The 10,405-nt window shown below is 32.3% G+C and overlaps 1 protein-coding gene across 20 annotated transcripts; it reads left to right on the plus strand.

Annotated features, from left to right (window-relative positions):
• The first annotated feature begins 206 nt into the window (after window positions 1–206).
• Window positions 207–7,995, plus strand: LOC114274212 (P53/DNA damage-regulated protein). Of its 20 annotated transcripts, none has more exons than XM_028216103.2 (6): window positions 247–415; window positions 1,359–1,502; window positions 1,589–1,856; window positions 5,582–5,641; window positions 6,254–6,398; window positions 7,748–7,995. In XM_028216103.2, the coding sequence occupies exons 2-6, from the start codon at window positions 1,419–1,421 to the stop codon at window positions 7,812–7,814; spliced, it is 624 nt and encodes a 207-aa protein (XP_028071904.2). In that variant the 5' UTR covers window positions 247–415; window positions 1,359–1,418; the 3' UTR covers window positions 7,815–7,995. The 20 variants fall into 20 exon arrangements, with proteins under 20 accessions (XP_028071908.1, XP_082772678.1, XP_082772677.1 ...); XM_028216106.2 differs by having other exon boundaries at window positions 7,768–7,995; XM_082916539.1 differs by having other exon boundaries at window positions 1,412–1,502.
• Window positions 7,996–10,405: the final 2,410 nt, after the last annotated feature.

Consider the following 10,405-nt stretch of genomic DNA (forward strand, 5'->3'; position numbering starts at 1 on the left):
TTCGTAAATTTCTTTTAAAAAAAGTTTAGAAAAATTTACGATTTTACTTGACTAGACCAATAGAAAAAATAATATTAATTTAAATTTTTTATAAAAAATTCAAAATGGTCAAATTAATTATTTTTAATTTTTTAAATTCATCATCGAAAAAGTAAATTTCTTTTATGTAATTTAAATTCAATGTTATTATTATTTTTTATTTTTGTAGCTACACGTCAAAAACACAAACTTGGGCTGTACTCTAACAAACAAACACCACCTCAAATCGGATTGGGCTTTGACGAATGAGTATGATCCATCTTGTTTCTAATACCAACTGATTTCCAGTCCCTCTCTCCTCTCTCTCTCTCTCTCTCTCTCTCTCTAAACGTGCTTTCTCAGTGTCGGTGGCGATCGCCTTGAAAGCCAAATTTAGGTGAGTTTTAAGGCAATCAGTCTTCAAAAGTTGTATCAATTTTCTTTCTGGGTTGTGTTCGTATTTTCATCAGCGACCTCTACATGTTCGATAAATTGCCCCAGAGAAATATTTGCATATGTGTGTGTCTGTTTTTTTTTTCGTGTAGTGAATTGAGCTTTTTATAGTTATGGGTTCCCAACATCTTTTCAAGTTTTGGGTATCCATTTAATTTATTTATTGTTTGAAATCTCAAATCTTGAAAAGCTTCTCCACTAAAGACAACAAGAATTTGTGGATTTTTAGTTATCATTCAGGTGATATATGAAGAAAAGACGCACTTAAACGAGAGGATAAACCGATTTTGGCAGAGCCATAAACACATATGTATACTTGTATATGTGTGTGCGCTCTTATGTATGACAAAATAAAGATACATAAATGCGAGTGTCCCTAAAAATAGGATGTGGGTATGGCCAGCTTAATGTATATATTGTTTTTAAAATTATGGTAACAGTTCATGCATATATTATGGTAAAAGTTGTTTGTTTGTTTGTTTTTTTTTTTTTTTAATGAATGCACTTGTATTATTTTTAATGGAGAAGAATATATGTTCGATCTTATTAAAATTTGTGATAGCGATTTACATTTGGAATGCACGCGTTTCCAAACATGGCACATTTTCATTTCAAAACGGTGAATTTAGCGATTCAAAACGATTTACGTTTGGATTAAATGACATGAAACTTTGGTCTGTATATCTGCTGCAGACTACTGCAATTAGATGCAGCCATTATTGTTAGGTTAACTGGGGGCTGGGGTGGGAGTGGCGTGCTGGGTCCCTGACCCATACTCTACTTGTTGCCACCCTATGATCTTGTATAGTTCATTCTTCGTTGTCTAATTTTTTTTTTATGCTTTTTTTTTATTTTTTTTTATTTTTAATATTGAAGCTTATTGACAGTTTATGCAGTTTGAAAGATTATTCCTGTGATTGTTTAGTTGATATTTGTAAAGGACTCAAATGGATGACTCTGTGAAGCAATTCCAAGAAAGTCTAATTGAGATTGAAATTGAAGCTGAAAATCTTCTTCTGGCTAGACACCAGGTAATTGGAGCCCAAGTTGAGAATGATATTAATTCATTTTCTGTTTACAACCAATACTAATGGTATAGAAATACTTGTAAATGTAGTTGGTTGAAAATGATAGAGTGAGGAATGGGAATAGGGAAGCACTAACAGCTCTAAGGAAGAGGGCTCGGACTACAAAAACAAGTGTCCCTTCGTCTTTTGAGTCAATAATGAAGGAAATTGAGGGCCCCTTATCAAGGCCTCTGGTAAAGGAGGTGTGCACAACTTGTGGAAACCATGACTCAATGGAGAAAACATGGATGATGTTCCCTGGAGCTGATGTCTTTGCTAGGATTCCATTTCACGCAGCCCATACCATCTTGGAGAGAGGTTTTCTTTTGGTCCCTTTTCTCTTAGAAGTATAATTTATCTAATTTGTATCAAAAGATACACAAAGGACATATATCTATCAAACATAAGCAATATTAGATGTTAAATTGAAAGTTGGGAAGTAGTTCTGGAATTAGGAAGGTTTAAGATTATTAGAATTAAAACTTAATATATAGATTGTAACTTTTATAAAACTAGAAATAGAGATTTCAAAAAGTGATATTTTCACAACGTCGTCTTGATAATACAGATATAAAGGCAGATTGGTGACGTTGTTATTCATATACTATAAGCAAGGCAGGTTTAAGTGGAGATGTGCATATGGTGTGGTGTGATTGGCATGCACAACTATGACAATAAATGAAAATTTTACAACTATAAGACCAATGACCATCCATGCTCCTTAGGTCACAAACAAAGCAAAAGCATTGTTAAACTAGATCACGTCCACTTGCCTACTAGGCTATTAATAGGCAAAGAGGAGTACAGAATGGTGGTAAAATAACAAGACTTGTATCTCCAAGGATGTCCTTAATGCATTTCAAAGTGATTATTGCTTCCCATGGATATAGGTTTGGGAAAAAAGATAACAGGGTAGAAGATTGATAGAGGGGTTTTTACATGGGTAACTTGTCCTTCATTGTACCTTTTCCTTTATGCTTTAAAGCACTTAAAGATGCTTCTTGTTTTGGTGATGCAAGTAGCCCATCTCATTACATAAGATCTAAGGAGAATGAATGACGTCAATCAAGTTAACCAACCCCACAATTCTAATCCTTAGTGAAGTGTTGTGAGTTTTCCAACGAATTTATATCACAATATTAAAGTTGGGCTTGTCACACACTCACTTGAATAGGTTGGACAGGCTCATAGCTTAATTTTTTTTTCTTCATGTTGGGCTTGAGATTAATGGTTTAAGTTCAAAGTAAGTGTGGGCTATGCTTAGGCCATTCCACTAGTTAATTTATAGCACAAAGAACAATGTGAGTTGCCTTATCCAATACATGGCTCCCCTAGTTAGAGTAAGACTTAAAAATGGATAGTATACGAAACATATTATACATAATGTGCCCTTACCATGTTGAATCCAAGTTCGTTTGTGAACTGTTAGATCCTTCTTTTTAGATCAAGAAGAAAAAAGTAATTTTATTAAAATAAAGTCAATTACAAAAGAAAAAATGGAGTACAAGAAGCCCGCAAAAGAGAAGAAATATAAGAAAAGCTAAAACTGAAATTGCTTATGACACACTGCTATCTAATCCATGGAAATAAAAAACAAGGAATCCCATTAAAAGGTTATTAAACCGATGCCCAAAAAGAGGACAAATAACAAATTCTATCCCACATAGTATATACTAGCTTCAACCACTTCGAATTTGTCCTAAAAAATCCTTGCATTTATATCCAACCAAATCGCTCAAAAAACCGTGCAAATTACACAAACCAAAAGCACTCTAGCCTTCCCTAAATCTTTATTATCCATCAAAAGCATTCCCCAGAAATCTCTCCCAATTGAAGTAATCTATGCCACAAATCCATAGCAATTGGCCAATGCAAAAATAGATTATCCAAAGTCTCCTCTTTACTCTTGCACGTAATGCACCGTTGTGAAAGTAAAAGACGATTTGGTCTACTCCTCTAAAACATGTCATTAGTACCGAGTTTCTTATAAGACAGACCACATAAAAACTTCAACCTTAAGAGACATTATTTTATTACCTTCTTTTGTTCTCTCTCTATCTCACTCTCTAAAAAAAATTTAGAAATTATGTCTTTCCTCAAATCCATGTTTCCGCTAGTTTCTCTTGAGGAATTATATTCAAGAGCTTTACAAATAAAGTCCAGTCTATGTTCAAAACTAGAATTGATTAAATGAAGAAAATGGCTTTGGAACATCCTTTATTTTTTGTGAAGTGTGGGTGTATAGTCCCACCTTGCCTCGTGTCACCTCTACATAACTTAGATGCCTCCACATGTCAGCAAATTCATGCGACACATAGGCCTTTAATGTTAGGACATGACTCTGCTCCAGCTCCAGCTCCGGCTCCACTTTATTAGGTTGAGCCATTCTTGCCCCTAATCATAGATCAATGCATATGGTGCCATGACCTTGGACCTGGAGATTGAAGGCAACATATCTAGACACTCTTCAATCCCCATATGCGCAATATGCAAACTTGGTACACAATTATTTTCCTTCATTGACTTAGCCCTGTATATGCCTTGGTGCATGGAGTTGCTTGAGCTTGATTTGGTGTCATGGTGTAGTCCACCCACAAGTACCAAAAATACTTGTGGGGAGGGAATGTGTTTGAAACACAAGTAGAATAACAATGCTTAGATACCCCTAGAAACATTTGTCTGAATTTAAAATAAAATTTCATAGTTTCAAATATTTCGATGCCACTTATTGGATTCTTCTCTACTAGTCCCCAACACAATCTATGTAGTGAATATCTCAATAAGAACCTCGTTAGGAATTCTTCGGAATGCAACTCCCACATCTTGAAATATTTCTAATAAGAATTCATCATTTATATGGCCAACATTATATGTGGTGGACAACTATTAATAGAATAAGAGAATATATAACAAAAGTTAAACACAAATATAATGAGAAAACAAGTATTAGGAGTATGCACCATATATATGACATTTGTGGAGTTTTATCTTCTAAATTTTTTAACAAGGGGATATCAAAAAGTTGGAAGTGGGGGAAATAATTTCAAATTGATGGAGGTACAAGACACTTTACACAAATCTAGTACATGAACCACTTTTTAAAATTATGAATTTTGTATTTATGAGTTAATTAGATGTTGCAAAATATAATAATTTCTTATAGCCAATACTTGTCATTGCACTCCTAGTTTTTTGCATGCTTTCATGTTCTTTGCTTTCTATTATTATAGGGTTCTCTATACTACTTCCTATTGGTAGTGTGGATATTGATAAGTATTGAACAACTAACCACTCCACTGCAAAGTATTTTGGTATCTCTACACTAGTGACCCTAATTCTATGTACATGTAGTTCGAGGGTGGTGGCTGTCTCTGTATCTGGTTTGTAATTCTTTCTAATCATAGTGAAACTGCAATGACTATAGACATAGCCATAATTTTGAGGTGAACTACATAAATCTTGTGTTCTTGTGTGTGCGTGTGATCTACAATTCTTGTTTATTGTTCTTCTCTATTATTCATGTCTCACTGACCCTGGTGAAGTGTGTTCCACAATTGCTAACACCTCCTATAGTTATTCTCCTAATAGGTCCCTATATCACCTCATTTGTCAATCAAGGATAAACTAATTGTTGACATCTATTTTAACTACTTAATATGATAGTAGTAATCATAAGTAGTACATTGAATGTTCTTCATTTGAACTCTTCCAATTTGATGACATGCAAAATTCTATATACAAGTTTTGTTACTATTTAAAGTTTTTCTTTTACCCATTTATTTTGAAGGTAAAAGTAATCTATGCTGTGAAATGGATGATGAGAATGAAGAACAAATGAGGAATGATAAGTCCAATGTCATAAGAACTTGAACATATCTTCCTACAATTCCTAGTAAATTTTTCTAGATTTAGTGGTCCTTGAAAAGCTTGAGTGGGAGGCACTTTGTTTACTTCTAGATGTGCCTAGTGGGATTAATTCCATTCTCGATAATCAATTGAATACCTTTGCCCGATGGTGACAGCTATTTCAACTAATTTTACAGGAAAGAGGAAGTGGGGATATATTGGAAGAAAGAGCAATCACTATTGTGATAATGGCAAAGGTCTAGAATTCAGAACTTAAAACTATAATAGCTTTCAAACTGATCACAATTGTGAGCACATTTTTTCTTTTCCTTTTCTTTTTTCTCGGTGTACTTCTTGTCCCCCCCTCTTGTACTTGATCCTCCTCTTCTTTCTTTTTTTGGGATAAAAAAACGATCCAAAAAAGAAAAGAAAAAAAAGTCTATATTATATAAAGGGATGGGGAAAATGTGGGGAGAAGTGAATAAAACGAAGTTGACATGTAGCTGCATTACATCAAGGTATTCAGCTTGCTGCATAGTATTGTTTATGATTTTTATGAAAGAACTCAACTTCTTTTCAAAGGTTTGTCCATTTTGAAGAACATCTATTTCGGCATTAGCAGGTTGCAAATGCTAATGTCTTTGGGGTTCCAAGTAATTTCCAAGGCATTCTCTAGATGCTTGAACTAATTAATTATGTTTTGCCAGTTTAGACATTGAAGTCGAATAATGTCATTGTTGTTACGTGCTTCAACTTTTGAATGACATATCATACACTAATAGCTTATTTGCCATTATTCTCCAAATACGTTATTGTCTTTCTATTTCTTGAATCCTAGGTGCTTAAATATTGTCGATGATTTAATGCAGATCAAGCACAACTTGACCTGGATGCAAAGAAACTACAAAGTTATGTGAAGGAGAAGTCCTTCATGATTTCAGAAAAAGGTGTTCTTGCTGACAAGATCAGTCCGGGTGTTCTCAGATCTCTTGTGTCCCTAACAGACAAACCAAAGTAGGTTATGCGTGCCGAAGCAATAGTCAAACTATTCGCTTGTTATTGAAAATTGAATTAACCCTTTAGTTAGTATACATTTTCTTTCTCTGCATCAGCTCCTAGGCCTGATTGTTGATTCACTACCACACCACCCCTGATTGGACTGAAAGATCAAACTGTAACAGCTCTCTTTTCTCATATACCATTACTAATACTTGTTCAAGAACAGATGTGGTGCAGCTTTTTGTTAGCTGAAAGCTGATAATCAAAAACAAAAACCAAAAACACACCTCCCCTGCTTCCAGATAATTAGTTTTTTTTTTTTTTTCCAGCTTATTATAAGTTATTTTTGCCTAATAAGTTCTAAGTAGAAACTACATCAAGCAGTCTAGCATAGACTTTGAAAATAAAAATAAATAAAAAAAGCTACAAGCAGCTCATATAAGCTGGTACCAAACGGCCTCATAGGGAGCATATAATGCCTTGTGAAATTTCTGTTTAGCAGGTTTGGACTCTTAAACGGATTAATTTGCAATTTACATGCATCTTGGGATTATTAATGATAATGCAAAAGCTAGGAAACATGTATTCTTTTGTTTTTTTTGCCTTTTCTCTTTTCTTTCTGTTCTTTTCTCCTCTCTCTCTCTCTCTCTCTCATTGTTGGAATTTTTTCTTTGGACTTTACTGCTGAGCTGTGATTTGCAAGTTGTATCCTTTTTACATTAGATGTGAAGAAGAATGCGTGCCTTTTACGAAATTTCATAAATTCAGAGTTTTTGATAGCCCCTGTGATTACACATGACCCTTATCCAAACGCATATTTCATGTTATACTCATAGAACCCTGCCCTACGTGTCGTTTCTATGTATGACACTTGGTTTTGTGGGCACATATGATAATATTTTGTCTGTTTCTTCTCCTCTAATGTCCCAAGTTTTCTTCTTTCTTCCATTTCATGGGCCATGTTAGTCTTGGACTTCCTTTATGAAGTCTGGAGTTTAGTGATGAACTGTTCAAATGGTAGATAATATACGCAATGCCTTTGTCGTCTTGTTTCCTTCTTGTCCCTTTTGTGAATGCTCAAATCATCAAAATGGTTAAGCTAGTCTTGTTAAAGAATACTTCAGGGAATGAATGTCGGTCCCCTTTGAAATTTTTATGTTGACAGAAATTACAATTTTTTATTGTGCCTAAAATTTTCTGCCTAAGCTTGTTTTCTTGATTCTTAATAATTGATATCACTTTATTTGTTATTGTAGTTCCTCAAATGATCTATTTCCTTGTATTGATTCGATTTAAAAGAACAAATTGGGATTGATTTGATCTTTGTGTTTTGTTTTTCACTAAGCCATTACTCAGAGAAGCAGTGTTTTCTCTTTTACTTCAGATGAGAGGTGTTTGAGGAATTTCCAATTCAGAACAGTGACAAATTGAGTATGCTTTAGAGACAGTGACAAAGGAAGCTTCAGGGAAATGGAGATAATTCTCTAGGAAGGTAAGCCTCATCTGTTAAATATATATATATATATATATATATATGATATGTACTTTTGAGACCAAATGAATTGTTGAAATATTGATATGATAATGACAAGTGGCTGCTGTTTTGTGACAACGTACAATGTACAAATTCACTGTAATCTCTTATTTACCTTTGTTTTATCCAATGTGCGGTTTGATGCATCATCTTAAATGAATTGCTTATGGTTTTTTTGAGATTTTATGTCATATTGTTTGTTGTACTTTCTGCTTACAGCTTATGCAGTAATAATAGTTTAAACAATATGAAAAATTTGGTTGGCTTTGTTTGCAACAACTTAAAAGAAAGCCAAGTGCATAGAAGATTTTCTTGGAACTGGATACAAATGTGAGACAAAAGGTGAGCCTCATATGTGAACCTTACTTGTGTGGGTTACACACCTTTGTTTCCCATCTGTATCTCATTCTGTGAAAATCTTCTACGTTTCTAGCATAGCTAACAGCTTAAATGTGTTGCCCATGACTTTTGTTTTTGGATTTTGTACCAGTCAGCTTACAACTTATACAATAAAAATAGTTTAAATAAATTTAAAACAAAATTAATTACCTAAAAGTCTTATTTATAAATGCTATGGTAGCTCAGGTCTTATCTAAGATTTTTTGAATCAATAAGTCTTACTTAGTAAAACTGAGAATATTATCAGTTTTTCTCAATTTTTGAAACTAAGAACATTATCAATTTTGCATAGTAATATTTCAGATAATTGTTTCACTAATTGATGGAAGAAAAAAAAAAAAGACCATGAGATTAAACGTTTTTTCCATTCAACTTATTGGTTTGATTCAACTATTTAATTACGCCAAGAATATTATCCATTTTTTTATTTTATTTTAAAATTGAAAACATTATCAGTTGTTTCATTTTTTAAATTTTTTTTCCTAATTTTGCACATTAATGTTTTATCATCATGCTCCTTTAGAGAAACAAAATTTTCAGTTTTGCACAAAAAAATAATTTAATTTTCTCAATTCTTTCTAAAAAAAAAAATAATAATTTATTTTTTTATTTTTTTGGGTGCACATAATTTTTTTTTTTAGTTTTTTCAATTTGAAAATTGATATTTTAAAGTTTTGAAAATCAAAATAAATGTCAAATCATCATATTTTTTTTATAGATAATCATATATGATGAACAATTATTATTTGAAGGGTAATTTTGACTTGGCCTTGTTTGGCATGTATTAAAAAAGTTAAAAAGTTAAAAAGTCACTATCTTATTTAAGCCACATCATCTTATTTAAGTCACATCACCTCTTTACTATATCACTTCAAACCCAACCCATACCCAATTCATATTTTATAAAAATTAAAAAAATGTACTTATTTAGAACATTCCAAACAACTCAGATTAAAAATTTAATGGGGCTTGAAAATTCAAAAAAAATTAATTAGAATTTAATGGAATACAAATTCATACTTGTGTAAAAAAAATAATAATTACCCTAAAGCTAGATAAATGTTGCCTTAGAAATTTGATGTTTTGCAATATATTGATTATCTTGAAGTTATGAAATGGGTAGTTTTAGATTCCGTTTATAGATTATCACTCTTAATAATGTTAGGATCATGAAATACTTTATGAAATTTTTTCATCATTTAATTAGTGAATGATGTTTTATTATATGTGTAATCTAACGGTAAAGAAACTTTCATGATTATTTTCATAATATTTTTTTCATGATCCTAAAATTGTAAGAGAGTAGGGCATGAATTTTTCCCTCCTCCATTCTCTTCCCCTCAAAAGAGGAGATTGAAGATGGCGTATTGTTTTGAAATACATATGATTGAACTTGTGTTTCCCAAATGATTTTAAACCAATGTATTTGCAAGTGCTGATATAAACTTTCATTTGTTCCCATTATTATTATTATTATTATTATTATTATGAGAGAGAGTTTATGAGATGTTGACAAGGCAGAGAGAATAGCCTTTGATAATGCACAATTGTTGTTGGCTTGTTCTACTATAATTGTGGAAGTTCAGTTTCATGGGGGAAGATGAAGACAATATACTCTGCCCTCCAAGCATGCATGGAAAAACATTTAATGATTTTGCTATTTTGTCTGCCAGGCCAGTTTGGTGGCAGGGCACCAATTATTGCATTCTTTTACGCTGTGTTTGGTTAGAAGATTTGGAGAGGAATTAAAAAAAAAAAAGTGTGTGAAATTAGGTGAAATATAGTCATATTTTATTCATATTTCACTTACCTTTTCCATTTTTCTTTCCAAATCTCTCAACCAAACATAACATTAGGGTATTGGGGTTATTTGGTACTATTTATCTGAGTTGTTTATAATTTTTTCAGTTTATTTAAGTTATTTATAACTTTTTTGAAAGTATGTGTCAAATTGTTTGATATAGGTTTTGTTTATAATTTATTAGGTAGAGATTGGTTTACAAAAAAAAAAAAAAGAAACAAAAAAAATTAATTATCTAAAAATCGGAGTATAATGTTTTTAACTTTCTCTTTTTAGTTACCAACTTTT

This window comes from Camellia sinensis, chromosome 2, assembly GCF_055761805.1.
Source record: "Camellia sinensis isolate YWXY chromosome 2, ASM5576180v1, whole genome shotgun sequence".
NCBI classification, from domain to species: Eukaryota; Viridiplantae; Streptophyta; class Magnoliopsida; order Ericales; family Theaceae; genus Camellia; species Camellia sinensis.